Genomic DNA, 18452 nt, shown 5'->3' on the forward strand with positions numbered 1-18452 from the left:
TTAGAAGAATTTCTTTCATGTGAGCATTCCCTTTAACCAGAGTGAAGGTGCCTAGAGAAAATCAGTTGATGTGGTTGGGTCTGCCTTTGCTGTCATTACCTGGATAGAGTTCGGGCCCAGGCCCCGGGGAGCATCCCACTGCCCCATCTGTGGCAGCATCTTGTGGGGATGTGGCCGACTGCAGGGGTTGCACGGTGAGGCAATCCGTGAGCAAGTCAGGATGGAGCTCTGCACTGGACCGCAACTAAGAAAAGGAGAAAACAGAAGACATATGGAAAGGAAAGCTGTTACTTGGAATACTTTCCTGGAATGGCATCATGCCCTAAGGTTCAATGCAATTCAATCCACAAATATTTATCAAGCAACAACTATGGGCTTAAGAGAGTCAATAAAAGGGTCAGTTTTCCAGTCCTCATAACACCTGGCAGGTGCTTCAGGAAAAATAGTGTGGCTAGAGGCAGATTTGACTTTAGTCCGGATATTTTGACTTCTGAGAACTCAACTGCCTATTATATTTCCTTGTATTTGCTCTGTATCTTATCAGAACTTGTAGCGATAACAGAACAAACTCAAGTATATTTAGTCCAGATTGGAAAGTGCTTTTAAAATACAGAGATATCACTATGAAAATATCTTGGAGATAATTCAGAAATGTCCATTGAGATTTGGTGCCTATAGATATTACGTGACAGGAAAATACACAAGTTAAATTTTAAAATATTATGGAGCATGGTTAAAAGAAAAACCAATGTCATTAACAGAAACAGAATCCCAACAGTAAGTTACATAAAAAACATTTAGATGGTCATTTTATCACAGTAACAAAATAAAGTCTTTATTTATTAGAGTTACCAAAAAAATCAAATCATAAGGATGTTAGAATAAAATCTAGGTGAAAAGTTACCTGATCTCTTCATGAAAAAGAATTCTGTAAATATAATTTGAATAGGAAAAAATCACAACGTGAGATTGTTACATAAAAATCTCTATCTTCTGCTTATATAAAAATACAATATCTTAAAAATCTAGCAATGTATTTGTTACAGATATTCCAAGTAGTTACCATCTCCAGTGTTTAAAGGAAATACGTAAGTTAATATTGTCTTTATCAATACAAAACTAAACCTTTAGACCCAGGCTGGAGTATACTTATTCATCCAACAAATATTTATTGTCAGACACACCTCTAGACTCTAGGAATCCCATGTTAGGGAAAGTATACTCCAGAGCGGAATAACAGTGCAGAGAAGACAGACAGTGAGGATGGGGGAGGGATGGCAATTTTAGAAAGGAAATCAGGGAAAACCTCTTGGACATGACACTTGCAAAAAGCTTTGAAAGAAGCGAGGGAGTGAGCCATACAGACATAAAGAGAGGAAGAACCTGTCTGCCTTGTGGTGTGCCTGGATTATCTGAGGAACAGTAAAGTTGGAGTGGTGTGAGCCTGGGGCCTAGAGAAGAGAAACAGAAGATGAACCAGAGATGTAGTGGGGAGAGGGAGTATGTTTAGTGTCCCTCTCACCCTCCTTCCCAGATTAGACAACCAGGAAAGGTCCTTCCAGATCAGTTAAAGCTCTTAAATCATCTCTGGTCTAGGAATTATCTAATGATTAAGGTGGGAGGCACACAGCAGAATCTCCTGGGTGGGGACTGCCTCACCACGCAGCCTTGGCATAAACATAAGACTTTAAAAAGGCAAAACAGAATGACAATAAACATTAAAAAAACATACAGCACACTTAAAAGAAATGCAATGTTAAAGTTTTTTAACTTATTAAGTTAATAAAACCTTTAAAAAGCAGTGGTAGCTAAGGTACAGTGAGAGAGGCATTCTTTTTTTAAATTTGTTTATTATTAAAAATATTCCAGATGTCCCTCCTTCCGCCCCCCCCCGCCCCATTGACCTACTCCATCTTAAACAATGTAGAAGTGTACATTGGTACAAACTTTCTAGATGATATCTCACAATATTTTTCCAAAACCCATAATTTAAACCATTTGATCATAAAACTTGGCTTAAGGATATACCCAGAAGAAAGGTGAAGGAAAATTTATACCCAATATTCCAATGATATAGAGTGTTATGTATAGCAATAAAAAATTAGAAAATGTTACTTAAATGTCCACAACTAGGGCCAATAAATGAACTTATATCAATTTGATGGGATATTATGTAACCACTAAAATAATGCTCATGATGATAAAAGCAAAATACAAAATTATATAGACAAAATAACAATGACATAAAAACACATAGACAAAAAAACACTGTAAGAAAATGTAATCCAATATTAAAACTGATGTTTGCTCCTACTGTCATTATCATGAATTTATTTCCTTTGTTTTGTTTTGTTTTTAAATACTTTCCTCTGCTTCCAAATTCTCTGCATTCCAACGACTTGTTGGAGGCTGGTTTTAAACCAATCCAAGAGTGTCAATCGGGTGTATCTTTTCCAAACTTTCCATGTAATGATGTCAGATTGATAGCTTGAAATTGATCATGGTAAGAATATATACACCATAGAAACTGGCAAATGCTAGAAACTGAGGCTTTTTTTTATATAGAGAGCTGGTTAAACACTTCCAGCATGCCAGCAACAATGACTCTGATCCACACTCTGATCAGAAAAAAAACAACACACACACACACACAGAACATCAGCAAAGTTACTATTTAGAGAGCAATATTTCTTGGATCTCAAAAGCTTCATAAAGAGACAAACATATGCCCAGGTCTTAGTCCAAGAATATGAGCCTAAGTATAGGGGAGAAGCATTTAACACATGGAGTGAATGAGACATAATTCTATTATCATTTCCTCAGCTTTGCCTCACTGGAATCTCTGACCAAGACTGTCTGAGTTTATGCCTAGCCCTCTCAGGGCCTTTGGAAAGTATGTTTGTTATTTTGGTACTAACCTAACACATGCTGCGTAAGGAACACTGGAAAAAAATCAAGGCTAAGAATGAGTTCTGGTGATCACTTTTAATTTATCTTCCTTTGTTAACATGTGATCTGGGGCCCACATGTTCTGCTAAGCACATACGTGATGTCTCTCTGCTTTCTATTACCAGCTACTCTAGGGTTTTGCAGTTATCAGTATGGATGAGGTCTTTCCAAGGAATTTCTTGGCCAGGGTTCCTCCTGGAGTCAAAGGCAGGCACTTCTTCCTCAGTTTCAACAAGTATTCTTGTTTTCCAAGAGTGTGATTCCATCTGACTCTGTGGTGAGAGTTAATTTGGTTTTCTCTGGGATTAGGCATGGTTCTAGAAACTGCTTCTTAAATTGAACAAGCCTTGAGGACCTTGTGCAAAATTGCCAAGGGAGAGCACTATGCATAGAAATGCAGTAATGAAATGATATGTAAGTTTACTGTCCTTCTTGCCCTCCCACCCAGATTAGACGACCAGCAAAGGCCCTTCCAGATCATTTCAGGCCCTTAAACATTCCAGGAATGCCTCATGGGTGAGGCAGGAGGCACACAGCAGAATCTTCTGGGAGGGATGTCTTTCAATAAAATATGGTTTCATCTTTGGAGTAAGAAACTCAACTATGGATATGAAACAAATTATAAAATGTGTATTTCAAACACATCTCCTTAGCTGCTAGGAATATTAAAAAAAGACAAAGGAAAATTTTTCAATGGGAGATGGTCTTTCACTGCGGTTCTCAGACCTGGGCATGCACCTGCAGGCACCCTGGAGTTGCTGACTCAGGGGGCCTGGGGTGGACCTCAAACAAGTTCTCAGGCCACGATGAGGCTGCTTGTTGAGGGATCGCACTTACAGAAACATCAGGCTCTAAGAATCCTGAGGAGAGCTAATTTTTTTTTGTTATGGAGAAAACAAATTATGAAAATAGGAAATTATAAAAAACAAACTGTCTTTAACACGTGAACTTTATGTAACCGTTTCTTATTACGTCTCTCTTCAGACCTCAAAATAATAAATGGTTCCATGAGATGCATGTCTTAAAATCAATTTAGGTATTTTCTTTCACAGGGATAAGAAGGGTTAAAAAATTCAATCCAGTTTAATACGTGATCTTTGAGAGACACTTTTTTTTAATGGAACCTTTACTGCTCTTTATGGAAAGAAGTGAAGGTGGAGCCCACTCATTATCTAGTTTAAAGGGCTGCTGTGTTGGACAACACCAGGGACCTTTATTTGCGTTGTAATCCATATGAATGGTGCCCCTGGAGTTCCAACCAGGCTGCCCTAACCGTACCCTATTCATTCCAGAGTAGCACTGTCCTTCCTTATCTTTCTCATTCATTCATCGAACAAATCTTTCTTGGGCCTCAACCATATGCCTGGCATATGCCGGGCACTGTTCCAGAAGGTTCAAACATATCAGCAATCAAAACAAAGATACTTACTGAGTATATGTTCTGAAGGATGGAGTAAACAGTAACAAATTAACTAAACAAGTAAATTGTATAGAAGTTGGTAAGTGCTATGGAAAAAAGAAAAGAAAAAATAGAGAACTAGGTGGGATTGGAAATGTTGGGGAGAGTGGAGGCCTGGTTAAGAAAATATATTCAAGCAAAGACTTGAAGGAGTTGAGGAAATTAACTAAGTGCATATCAAGGAGGAACTGCAAGGAGGCCCATGTGGCTGAAGTGGGGTGTGAGAAAGAGAAACACAGGAAATGAGGTCTGAAAGGTGGGGTGGGGGGTTATGCAGGACCCCACAGCCTTCTATTAGCACTTTGGCTTTAGTGTTAGTGCAGCAGGGAACTCTTTCTTGTAAGGTCTCCACCATTTGCTTCCTGGGAGACTCATCTCATCCCCTGTTACTATCCACAGCCATAGAGGCACTTTGCCTCCCCTCTCTGAGAGCCCACAATGAGCTGTGAGGTATGGACACACTGAGGTTAGTCCTGTGTCAACTTGGCTGGACTGCATTACCCAGTGTTTGGTTGGGTAATTGGGTAGTTACTGTGAAGGAATTCTGTAGATGGAGTTGACATCCAGAGCCAGTTGACTTTAAGTAAAAGAGATTATCTTCTAGAATCTGGGAGGGACTCATCCAACCTGTGAAAGGTCTCAAGAGCAAAAAAACCGATGGTTTCTCTCAAAATGAAATTCCTCCTCTGGACTGCAGCATCAGCTCCTGCCAGAGTTCCCTCCCTACAGATTTCTTACTCACTGTCCCCCACAGTCACATAAGTCAATTTCTTCCTTTGAAATCAATTAATTTATCTCTCTTTCCCTCTCCCCCAAGCTGGTTCTCTGGAAAATCCTGATACAGGATGCGCTTTGAACGGCACTACCATAGGATGAGTATTTCAGGTCAGGAAGAAAAGACCATCATGCACATAAATCCCACAGCAAAGGGCTGGATGTGCACAGTCACCACGACACACACTTAAAGACTGCATTTCAATTCAGTAACCATAAACAAAATCCCTACCAGTGCTCAATACCAGGTGTCTCATAACAGCAACCCTAGGAGGTGCGTACTGTTGTGGTTTCCAATGTAGAGATGAAAAGCTAGAATGACGCAGCCAGCAAAGGTCAGGCTTGGATTTGGTGTGTCAACCCAAAGTCACGCTCCCTGAGTGTGTTATACTGCAAAGAAAGAACCCATCCCAATATTCTCCTTTCCCAACACACACACACACACACACACACCCTTTCCTCTTAGGACATTTTTGTACGTTAGCCGTAAACCCATCGGTTGATCTTGGTCTAACTGGAAAAAGAGCAAAGGCCCCCCACATCCTCTGGAAATGTTCCCAGTATATCTCATTACCACTGTGCAGACCCTGACACCATGTCCTTTAGGGGAAGGGGTATCTGTAGGAGGAAAGAGGGAGAAACAGAATGGACCACTGCTCTTTGGTGGCCACTGTTCCTCCTCACCCCACTCCCAGGGCTTTGTCAGCTGGTTTGGTCCTGGGCCAACAACATGAATACCAGCAGTTGAGAAAAATAAAGCATGGCACACATTGTTCCTTAACATCTACATATAACCACAAACACAGGTGGCCCCAGGAAACCTGACATGATATGATCTTGACTCAGGGGCATCTCTGACTGCAGCACCCCTCCCCAAGAGGGGATACGTCACTTTATCTCTTCTGATTCTCTAATTCCCTGCTCCTCCCTTGGATCTTCCTCCTCCTCCCACCCCCATCTCTGGGAAGCTGAGCCAGACCGAGTGGGATGGCACACTTCTCCGTGCTCCCCCATGGGTTTGACGTGGGGTCAGCAAGGGCCTCTGTGAGGAGAGGATATTATGGGCTGAGACCTGAATGAAGAGAGAGAACAAGCCATGCAGCCAGAGCATTTTATGCAGATGGAGCACAAAAGGGGAAATCTAAGGCAAGAACAAGCTGGTGGCTTCTAAGAACAGTTACCTGAGTGGGTGAGCAAGGAAGCAAAGAGAAGGGTGTGAGGATGGGATCAGAGCAAAAGCCAGAAGGCAGGTCATGTCCAGCCTCCAACACAGGAAGATTTAGTATTTGATTTCATTGTAGCAGCAAACCAATGGGAGGGTGCGAGCGGAAAGTTACTGTTTTGTCTTATATTTTAAATAAAAATAAAATCGCTCTGTTTATTGTGTGGAGAACAGGTGGGAGGAGGTCAGGAAGGCCCAGTAAGGAGTTACTTCAATAATCTAGATAATACATGCCAACGGCTTGAAGTCAGAAGTGGTGAGAGGCCGTCAGTCTGCGTTTTGAAGGTGGAGCTGAATGAGATGTGGAATCTGAGAGAAACTGGGGAATCGAGGATGGCCCCAGCTTTGGGCAAGAGGAAGAGCAAAGGAGAAGAGAGAAGTAGGTTGGAGGTATATCAGCAGGTTAGTCCGGGGTGTGTTAAGTTTCGGATGATCCAAGGACATCCAAGTGGCAGCTGGAGATCAGAGGGCGGGGTCAGGGACAAGGATGGGGCTGGACCACTAATAGTAACCTGTCTACTATACAGGCTATCTACCCTCGCCAATCCATCTTGGGATTTCAGAAAGTCTCTCCTAAAATAGAGTTTATTATGCCATACTCAAGAAACAAATATTCTCTCCTTTTGGCATACCAGTCCCAAGAGACTAGGACAAGAAGCCTCCGTGTTGTGACTCCCCCACATACCAGGGACAGACATTTCCTCCAGGCCTCCACAAAGGCCCCTGCTCCTTTCAAGAGCACTGCCCTGCTTTTTGCAAGCATTGCTTTATTTTGTGGTTCACCCCTCCTGCCTGGAGTGGCTTCCTCCTCTCAGTGGACCTCCTGTTCACCCCCTGAATGAAACCCCTTCCGACCAGGCCAGTCCACACGGGGTACAGGGAGAGCTGCAGTCTATATTCAACAATCCTGCATCTGGACACGTGCATTGCTTTTATTTCCTGTTAGGATTTTCTTCTGCACAGCGGTGTTGTAAAGTCCACAGGACCTGGCTGGCTGACTGCCTTTTAAGTCCGCAGCACCTGGCAGGATGGGATTAATGTCTGGGCAAACTGTTCGGTGCCAATTGGATTTGTAAGAATGAGACACATGTCTTTATCTGAAGGAGGTGACAATCGCTAGTGGTATGCAGATGTGTCTAAGAAATACAATGAGGTCCTGACTGAATTACCCTCCGAATGGAGAATTTTTAAAGATAACAGTAACTACAGCAGAGAGGCTGCTGATGCTCTGCCCAGATCCCCTCTGGCCACTTTGCATAGCTCTGTGCTGGCCCCTCCCCAGCTTTGGTGTGCCCATCCCCAGCTCTGTGCACTTAGCCACGGCTAGCACTTCCTACACACACACACACAAACACACACACGTGACTACCCGGTGCTCCTTTGCCTTGAAGTACAATAAACTCGGAGCTTTAAGTTATGCTCCAGAGCTCCCACTCCTGCCTAATGTCCTCCCTTACCCTCATTCCTTATCAGATTCTCCCGGGAGCACTTCTTTAATAACTCACACACACCTGAATCTTTGGTTCACAGTCTGCTCCAGGAGCACCCGACTTAGTGAGCCAACCAGCAGCTCTTCCAGGATGCTCAGATGCACACTCCCCCTGCTTTTCAGTCCCTGATGTGCCCACATACGAGGGGTACAGCAATCAGGTGTTTGATGAAAGTGGGGCGTTCTGACATATTATGCATAACACTAAAAGCATAATTGTGGAGGATACATAAAAAAACAAAACCATCATTTACAAGAATTATCAGCATTCAAAGGGGCTGCAGATATCAACAGAATTAAACCTTTAACTTATGTAAGACTTTCCAACAGGAACCCCAGTCAGTAGCTCTCAGACTTTGCTTGATTCCCTGCAGTCATGGACGACTTCTTCATCTTGGCAGTTAACTTTAATTTTATACAGTTCTAGTTGTCGGAAGTTTTTATGCATGTGGAGTCTTGATCTAGCTCTCAGCAACTATGAGAACTGTATGCATCTGTCTAAGCATAAACCTGCATTAAGGCTCATGGACATACCAGGAAGAAACGGGACAGCTCTGAGTCTCAGAAACCAAGCTATGAGTCTTTGAGTGTTAATGATCCTGATCTTCAATGACCCATTATAGAGCTTAATTTTTATCCAGGTACAAGAGGACAAATTGGCTCCTTAGCTTCTGTACAATCTCCCATTATGAAATATTTGTTCCAAATGATAGTTTTTCAACGTTGATAATGAAATCACCCATCAGGGCTTGACAAGACTCCTTCATTTGGAAATTTGAGCTGTTTCCCTAACAATGCAGGGATTTTTCCTAATATATAAAAACAAGGCACCGTCAATTGTGATTTTTATTTGTTGTTTTGTTCAAGACTATTCTGTTAATGTTTATAAGCTCTTGAAACAAGAGACGGAAATTCTACTCCCATCATTTTCTCATTTCAGATATGACTGAATAATCGTCCAAGATTAAATGAGTCAAGTGGAAATAATTAGGAGAGGGAAAGGGGCCCAGATTCTTCCATGTTCAGTGCTATTACATTCTATTCCAAGAGCAAAGGCACTCTGTGAGCCTGCAGTGAGACACACTTCCAAAGAAAACGAGGCACAATCAAAGGCCTTTTGTTTTCCCTTTCTCCAATGAGTATAGTCTATCTGGACATAAACATTTATGCATCACCTAGTAGCGATTTTCCTTTGTTCTCCAGAAATCAAATGCCACCAAAATATATTTCTGGAGAAACTCAGCCAGAAGGAGAGACTAGTAGGCTTTTTCCCCAGAGGGTTAGGTTTAGCACCAGAACATTCTCATCAAGTGTTCTCTATGACACATGGAGCAATGCAGCTCTCAGAGAATTAACTCATTGCCCAAAGGCTTAAAAATAATTACAATGAGTTAACCTATTATATTAATTGCAATTAATTTCCAGTTGAATTTTAAAATTCTCCCTGTAGGAGATTCTTTAGCACTGACATTTATGAAGTGGCGTTGGCCTATCATAGGTAATTAATTTCCCACAATCTGCTATCAAATTCATTTCCTTTGTGAATAACCAATTGGCAAAGAGGAAAAAATATAAGGGTGAAAAACAGCATTAGGAGAAACCTCTTTGGGAACTGGAGATACTGTCCAATCAGGCACCCTGAACTTCTATCTAGGGGGATACCTATATGGTTAGCAGGGACTCCATAGGCCAAAATTTTTATCCAGAGCTGATTAATGAACTTACCAAAATAATTGCATTGGTACATATACTGGGGTACATCTCAATAAGAAATATCAGTACTAGTGTAGAGACTACAAAACTAGTGTTTATTTATGGTAAATGTTTACAGAAACAATTTCAAAGTAGAAAGGAACTAGAGTCTAATAATCTCATGTGCCAACTCTACAGCAGTGCTATCCAACAGAGCCTCCTTCAATGACGGAAAGGGCTGTGATGTACAACTGGCAGCCACTGATAAATGCTTGGAATGTGGGTAGTGCAATTAGATAAAACTAAAAATTACTTTATCAAATTTCAATTAATTTAAACTTAAATGTATGGTATTGAACTGTGCCACATTAACCACATAACATGGTGGCAGCTTAGCCTTTGTCCAAATCCCTTTGATGGCAGGGAATTCACTCCCTTACAACTCAGTTCCCTCCATTGCTAAATAGGTCTAATCATTAGAAAGTTTGCTTCAAGTTGAATTGTAATCTGCTGACCCATCATTTCCACCCACTAGGGTGTATTCCTCCCCTCTTCTATTAGACCACACGGAATAACTTTGCTCACACTGTACTTTATAGTTTTTTTTAAATATTTGAGAAGCCTCAAAATACTATAGAATTTCAGCCCTGAAAGGGTACGTGAATTAGTTTCCTTGTCAGCCCTCCTTCAGTAGTTTTTTCTCTCTAGGTTGAACACCTTTAGTTTTTTATATCTAAGAGGTACTTTAGTAGAAGGAGCTTGAGACTTAGTTTGACCAACTCTGATTCAACTACTGTGCGATCCTGGAGATACAGTCACCTGCTTGAATCTAGTTTCCCTCCTGTAAAATGAGGGTAACGCCATTGCGCTATCTTGGTCACTTTCAGAACTAAACGAGGTAGGATTCACAAAGCAGTTGGCACACAGAAGACACTAATGTGTCAGTCTCTTCTCTCTCATGTAGCTTATTATTCCATTCACCACCCCAGTTTCTCTCAGCACTGGACCTCAATGGCCAATGAACAAATGATATCTCAATCCTAATGCAGTGAACCAGCTGTCTGACCAGGACAAAGTATAACAGAGCAAACACATCCCTTGTTCCAGACTTTCTCCCTCTACTGATGCAGCCTAAAGAGTCTACCAGAACCCTCTGGGTTCTTATGCATAGCTTCACAAACAGAGTCTGGGGCCAAACAGTATCCTAATCAAGGTATCAGCAGAGTTTTGGAAGATAAATATTACCTTAAGAAAGACTATAGCTAGCTTTGGACTTTTGGAAAAGTCCAAAATATACTGGAAATCAATACCAACAACAAAACATTTTCAGAACACTTTGGGGATATCTCTAGATGTCCTACTTACCAAAATCTGTACTACTATCTAGCTATCCTGGACAGAGTTGGGGAGCTGAGATTCACAAGTACGTTGAAATCGGAGAGGCATTCAGCATGGACTTTTTATATTGTTATGTTTGTGAAAACACGGTTTCCTTCTAGGTCAATATTACTCTAAAACTGACACTAAAAATATTTACTTATTTTTTTTCTTCTGACTGGAATATGATACATAAATGAACATAGTCAGAGGTAGATTCAAACTTCATTGGAGGAACATCTCAAAAGCAGAATATTAAATTAAGGATGATATTTTTAGACAAGTAGAGAACTGTTAATATGGAATTTCACAGGGCAAAGGAGAAACATCCTCACTTCACCCTTTGGGGCCTGGTGAAGGGGTTGTGAGTTCCCAAAGCAAGAAGAGGGTTTACTTCTATCGTAACTTCATAAATCCCTCCTAACACTGGCTCATTGCACTAATGTGACCACACACAGTCCATCCCATCCAGTCAAGTGTGCATTTCCTTTCTATTCAAGTAGCTCAAGGTTTAATTAGAGCAGCCAGCTGTCTAGTAATTACTCCCCCCTGTATCTTACCAGCTCCTTATTGTTTGCCTTTGAATTGATTTCTGACTGCAGCCCCGCCTGTGCTATAGTTTAGGAAGAGTGGGGAGAGACTAACTACAGAAGTCATTTTTTCCTTCCTTTCATTTAATTAAAATGAATTGTCTGCAAAAAGATTTAAGGCTGATTTTAGTGTGCCTGAGTGTTTGGACAATTTTTGAAATGCCTACTTCTAAAAGTTGAAGGCTGTCATTTCAATGAAGAGCACTGCTCTCAGCTCTCCCATCCATCCTACACCCAACAGTCAGTTTAATTTTCCTCAGGTACATGGATGACAACATCACTCCCCCTTTAGTGACTCTCTCTACCAAGCATTACCAACAGCCCAAACTCACAGGCTTTCACAGGTTGGCTCTCACCTAGCTGTGTGACTTCGTGTCCCATGTCACTCACGTCTCATGCCATCCTTCTGGCCACAAGCCTCCCTCATCTGGAGTCCCCTTTGCTCCAGCCTGCATATCTGCCACACATTCTGCACCTTCTCCAGGCTCCAATTCAATGTCACCTCTTCACTGAAGTTTTCCCAGGTCCTTCCATTCCAAAGTCATTTCTTGCTTTTTGAACATTCCAACAGCAACTTCTTTGTATCATTCTGATGCTACTTCTGGTTTTCTACATTGTATTATACTTATTTATAAATTATGTGTGAGTGTGTGTGTGTATGTGTGTGTATGTGTGTGTATGTGTGTCATAGAAGACAAAAAAAAGCTCCTTATAAATAGAATCCATGTCTATTTGATCGTGCAAGCTAAAACAACACTTCTTTCCCCACCAAAGGTACTCTATAAATGTTTGGGGAAATGTGTGAACAAATACATGAATAACAAATGACTCAATAGCTGCTAAGAATTCATTAATCCATGCTTATTCTCTAGGGTAGCCCCTAAATGCAGATAAAACCCTGGGGAAAAAAGAGTGAGGTAATTTAAGCATGCCAAAATTATCAACTAAGAATAAAATTGGAATTAGCCAAGTGAAACCTTAACAGAAGTTTTTTTTTTTTTTTTTTTAAAGAAGACATTTGGGAAGTTTATTTCCTTATAATACTCAGTCCCCATTGATGCCAAGTTTTACTAGATAATACTATTCACAATTATATATCGCCGCTTGGAATGTGCAAATGAGCAATCCTTCCAATAGGAAATGCTAATTCATTACATTTATACTTCATATCTCTCATTCATCTGGAAGGGCTGGGAACAAATCCAATTTTCTACCATGCTTTTAAAGATTCAATGTCTAGCATATATTTTTGATAAGCAGAGCACAGAAATATCAAACTGAGTGGGCCCAGAATGACATACTCAGGCCCTCTTTTTGACAATCTACCTACCTAAGATGAGAACCTCCATCCTCTGAGTAAATGAGCAGCTGTGGCCCCGGTCTCCCTGGTCACTACCTCACATACAGCCTTTAATACCACGCCAGAGCCATTTCCCAAGTCCTCAGGTAATGCCACCAATGCAAGAGCTAACCTGTGGCGTTATTTTTGCCAATGCACAGAAGCATTTTACTGAAGGTATGTCACTCATCCAAGAACAGTGCATCTTAGAGTGTTGCATGAACCACATGAGCTCTCGATGCTTTGGTGCAATGGAGCTCTTCTCTTAGGACACTGGCAAGAAGACTTGGTTCAGAGAAGCTCTGCGGGGTGAAGCCCAAGACAGGACCTGGATTCCTCTAGTCTATGGATTCCTGCAGTCTATGCAGCCTCTGCCAAAGCTATTTTCATGTTTAGAATCTGCTGTTCCTCCTCTGGACACTGACTTTATTTTGTCTTCCTTATTACCATCCACCCCCTGCAATGACCAAAATCCAATCTCAATAATAATAATAATAAACCCTGCCCCAGAAATCTAGACTAGAACACCAGAAACCCAAGGGCAGTGTGGAAGGATGATGAGGACTGCTGGCAGCCACTCTTGATGCCAGGATTATATCTCAGAAGCTCTGTCCTACACTACACGGGTCTTGCTGTCTCTAACAGAATGAGGAGAAAGGAGACCAGGCCAAGATGTGGAAGCAGAAACAGGTGCTGTCAGCGCAGCACAATGTCCTCTATGCTAGAGAACATGGTGCTATTTTTCTTCCCTGTGTCCTGCCACAAATGCTTTTATTCTCAAGTCTACAAGGAACTCCAAACACATCGTTCTGCTGTGTCTGACTCCACTCTCAAATGCTCTAGGCTAGGGCTTCATGTTGCTTTCTCTGTCATTATTATTAGCTCCCTTGGGAAGATGTTATTATTGGAAGTAGTTTCACCTTCTGACACTAGAGGAAACCAGTACCAGTTGTAGCTACTCCAGATCTTTACAAAGAGCCCTGTCCACTAGAAATAAACTTATCAAAGAAATACTCACTCTATATATGTACACACTGAGGGAAAGTACCATAAAATGATATGTCTCCCTTTCATCCCCAATAATTCTCCAAAATAGAACTAGAGAAAATAGATGTGTACATATAATCAAACAACCAACTTTTTAAGGCTGTGTGTGTGTGTGTATGTGTGTGTGTGTGTGTGTGTGTGTGTGTGTAGGGGGGGCATATTTTTGACATGACTTTAAAGAAAGAAAATCAGTTATTTTTAATTTGAAATTAACAAGTCAGCATTATTTCATGTAAAAGAAAATCTTAGAAACAAAAAGTAGAGACACTAAGGAATAATAATAATCTATCCTTCTGAAAATTCTGCTTTATTATCCAGACACTAAAGCCTGTGCTTCTTAGCAGAAACCCAAGATCTGTTGAAGTGGAAAGCACACGTCTGTGTGAGACTCCCATAGTAATCAAACATCAAGGAAAGGTAGCATGTGAAACACAGGTGACTTGATTTTTCCCTGGTATTTTGAAGATCAAAGGAATATCTCTATTCTACCAACCAGACACCCCCACCCCCTAGTCTCCTACCTCCCTACTGGGGAATGAAGCAAATTCCTTGGTTTCTCATGTCATTACCACAGGCTGAAATGATGTAACAATAACAGCAAAGAGGGGTGTCCCCCTGCGCCAACTCTCTAATCAGTTTCAAAGTATGTTTTGTTGGTTCTCATTGACGCCACTCAAAGGAACTGGTCACTCATGGTCTCAAAAGTTTTACAACAAATTGTGTGAATAAATTCTTTAAACACGTCTGTCCATTACTAATCCTCTTTTGCCAACATCCCATTCAGGCAAAAATTGCAGCGCTCCACGGTCCCTGATTTATATTTCATTTTGAGAACCGGAAGTAAAGGGATTAAAGTTAAGGATTAAAACACTCTTTACTGCATTTTTTTTTCCTTCCCAAATGGCTTCTTGGTTGCCATGCCTACTGTTCACTGGTCCTTAGCCTTGAATGTAAGTCTTTTTGCCTTAATAAAATATTTTAAATGAGATTTCATGGAAAACAATAGACAAAATATCTTTAAGTTCAACAATTGCTCCTGAAAGGAGCTAGAATTATTTTCAAAAATCTGTTTTTTTCATCCTTTTATTGGTATCCTCAAGGGTAAAATTTAAACTAGAAGATAGTACAGGAACTATCTAAAGATATACAATGCAAACTCAGAATGATGTAGCAGGAGCACGAGGAGATTACTCTGAGATAGTGAGTGGGTCATTAGCTTATAAACCCGTGTTTGCAGGAAGATTAAGGATCCTTGGGAATTTCTCAAATGTTGCAACACCACAGAACATTTTAAAGGCAAAAATGCACGTAAATGCAGTGTTGCAATTCCACATTGCAAATACCAGGCAGGAAATGAAAAACTGAGGCTTTCACCACCACAGAGTTAACTTAACCATATCAATGTAAATATCACTGGTTTGTATGCAAGTAATTAGTGTTTTGTGGTGGCAGCATCTGCACAGGAGTGTGGCCAAAGAGGCAACGGCCATGGACAGCATGTACTGTCAGGGCTCAAGATTCTGCATGTACAGTGCACACAGCTGATGCTGAGTTGGGCATTGAGAAAGAAGAGTGGCATTGACAAGTGAGCAAATACAACTGTGTTTGAGTAGTTCCTTTAAAAGCACTCCCCTGACTTCCATTTTAAAATATACTGCCTACATTCCTTTAAAAAGCCAAGGAAATTGAATAGTAAAGCTCCATTTTAAAATCTATTCTTAAACTCCAATACTAGGATGGGCTCCAGGATAAATTGTGCAGTGACTTCTAAAGTACCACCTCATTCATTTTTCTCATTGCTCCCTGATGCTGTGTTTTTCTCAGCCTTGTCATCCAATGGTTTTAAACTATTCCTTTATCTCCCAGCGACCCCATTGAAACTACCTTCCCCAGATCCAAGTATACTCATCACTTCTCACTTCTTCTGAACCCATATCCTCATTAAAAAAGACCTTCCCTGCATAATATACACAGAGAACAGACACAGATGCTATCCTACATAATAAAGGGGCAATATGCAAATTGACCATCATGCCCCCACACAAGATGGCCACCCTCATGTGGTCACAAGATGGCCACCAAAAGATGGCCAGCAGGGGAGGGCAGTTAGGGGTGACCAGGCTGGCAAGGGAGGGCAGGTGGGGGGGGACCAGGCCTGCAGGGGAGTGGTTAGGGGGTTATCAGGCTGGCAGGCAGAAGCGGTTAGGGGCAATCAGGCAGGCAGACAGGCGAGCAGCTGGGATCCAGCAGTCCCAGATTATGAGAGGGATGTCCCAGATTGGAGAGGGTGCAGGCTGGGCTGAGGGACACCCCCCTCCAGTGCAAGAATTCTGTGCACCAGGCCTCTAGTATTGATATATTGATGGGTGTGAAGGGACTGCTGCATTGTCTTTGCCTAAAAAAACCCCACAATTATGCAGGGCTCTTCTGGAGACAATCCCATAACTGGAGAATGATTGTAATGGTGGTAGTTCTAAGCATTGTAACCGGCTAGTGGAATAGATAATCGTAGGTACAGGAGTGGAATTCCCAAATCAAATCATGAGATAACTGGCACAGTCCATGGGCAGGACTGTAGAATCTGAAACAAACAGGCAGGGCATGGTTAGAATTATATACAGACCCACAAGGCATACAACCATGTTTTCCAAACATCTATGGTCCTTCTTCCTGGCTTCAGTCTTTTCACCGAGAAGCCACTTTTATTTCAGGGGGACAATTTAGGGCATTCCCAGGCAGGCTGGGGTTAGTGTTGGGCTGTTCTTGCACATCTGCCATCAAGGGGAACAAAAGGGATCTACTGTTGAGAGGCACTCTCCATGGGTCTCTCAAATTTCTCCATGTCTTGGGAGCAGAGGTCCTGACTGACTTTCTGGACTATCCTTTTAAGAATGTTTTATAACAAACAGCTTTAGAAAACTGACTGCATAGTGTCTTCCTCCTAAGTAATATGCTTACATCCATTATGAAAGATTCAGGTTCCCTAAGCTCAGGATTTCCCTCTTGTAACACAATCCACTGAGTATGCAAGTGTCACCTGGCCGTTATTGCATCACCTTGTGGGAATAGGGACTTAAGAAGCTGGCATAAGAAAATGATGATACTCGAGCTAGAGCTAGAGCTGTCTCTAATCCATGAGTTTCATGTCTTCTGCCTGTATCTTTGAAACTGTGGCAAACTAACATAGTAGTCTACTCCTAGGGTAAAGATCTTAGACCAGGTGTGGGCAATCCCTGGCACGTGTGCCAAACATGGCACGCCAGTAACTTTTGCTGGCACGTGAAACCCTCTCTTATAATCTTCCATTTACAATTTTTTTCTTAATATCGACTTTTTTATTTTTCAGATAAATTCAGTGTAGGTGCATCTTAGATAAATAAATAATTTTACATAACATGTATACATTAAAAAATAAATGTATTTTTCATCATCATATACTGTGTTTTTGTCGCTCGAATGAATTTTATTATTTCTTCAAGTTTCTTCACATACGTACACCTTAAGAGATATCAAGTAGGCGTAACATGTTCTCAAAAAATTAGGGTTGGCACGCAGAAGAATTTTGAGTCAGAGATTTTGCTGGTTTTGGCATGTACTCACAAAAAGGTTGCACACTCCTGTCTTAGACCCTTTGCAATTCCTGCCACCTTTAGGATCATCCCCTAGGATATACAGACCACTGGGCAAAAGTTTCTTTATGCAGGGTTCCTGTCTATATGACTAATTTAAGTCACCAAAATCAGTATGTCACATTACACCAGGGGTCCAATCCCAAGTGATTCAGCTAAAAACATGCTGCACTGGCCAGCAGGAGTGGTCAGTTCCCAGGCCACATTCTTGGAATTACCTGTGTACCAGGCCCCAGGATAACCCTATGACATGCGTCATCCCAGAGATTGTCAGGGCCCCTAGTGGCCCAACATACAGGATGAGAGAGTGCCTCAAAGGAGAGAAATGGGGGCCTGTACCCTTGCTGGTACCAGTCTGGGTTCAGGGTTCCTGACTTGGATAGGGTACTATTGGCCAAACTACCAAAAAGGGGCTTTAGAGAATTTTAAGGAAGAAACTCTAGAGCAGTGGTTCTCAACCTTCCTGATGCCGCGACCCTTTAATACAGTTCCTCATGTTGTGGTGATCCCCAACCATAAAATTATTTTCGTTGCTACTTCATAACTGTAATTTTGCTACTGTTATGAATCGTAATGTAAATATCTGATATGCAGGATGTATTTTCATTGTTACAAATTGAACATAATTAAAGCATAGTGATTAATCACAAAAACAATATGTAATTATATATGTGTTTTCCAATGGTCTTAGGCGACCCCTGTGAAAGGGTCATTCGACCCCCAAAGGGGTTGCGACCCACAGGTTGAGAACCGCTGCTCTAGAGCGTGAGGGCCCTGCCACCATCTTCTAACAGAGGGCCACTGCAGAGCTTCTGGGAATGACCCTCACACCAAGAACTTGACCAGTTACAAAATATCCCACATTGGAAAATCAGACAGCCCCAT

The 18452-nt window shown here is 41.5% G+C and overlaps 1 protein-coding gene across 1 annotated transcript in view; it reads right to left on the reverse strand.

The window, feature by feature from the left end:
• GLIS3 (GLIS family zinc finger 3) overlaps positions 1–18452 on the reverse strand; it is a 439240-nt gene that overhangs the window by 62388 nt on the left and 358400 nt on the right. Inside the window, exon 7 of the mRNA XM_006094116.3 lies at positions 100–244. Within this exon, the coding sequence (XP_006094178.1) occupies positions 100–244 (145 nt within the window). The remainder of the gene's footprint in view (positions 1–99; positions 245–18452) is intronic.

This window comes from Myotis lucifugus, unplaced genomic scaffold (genome assembly GCF_000147115.1).
Source record: "Myotis lucifugus unplaced genomic scaffold, Myoluc2.0 scaffold_130, whole genome shotgun sequence".
NCBI classification, from domain to species: domain Eukaryota; kingdom Metazoa; phylum Chordata; class Mammalia; order Chiroptera; family Vespertilionidae; genus Myotis; species Myotis lucifugus.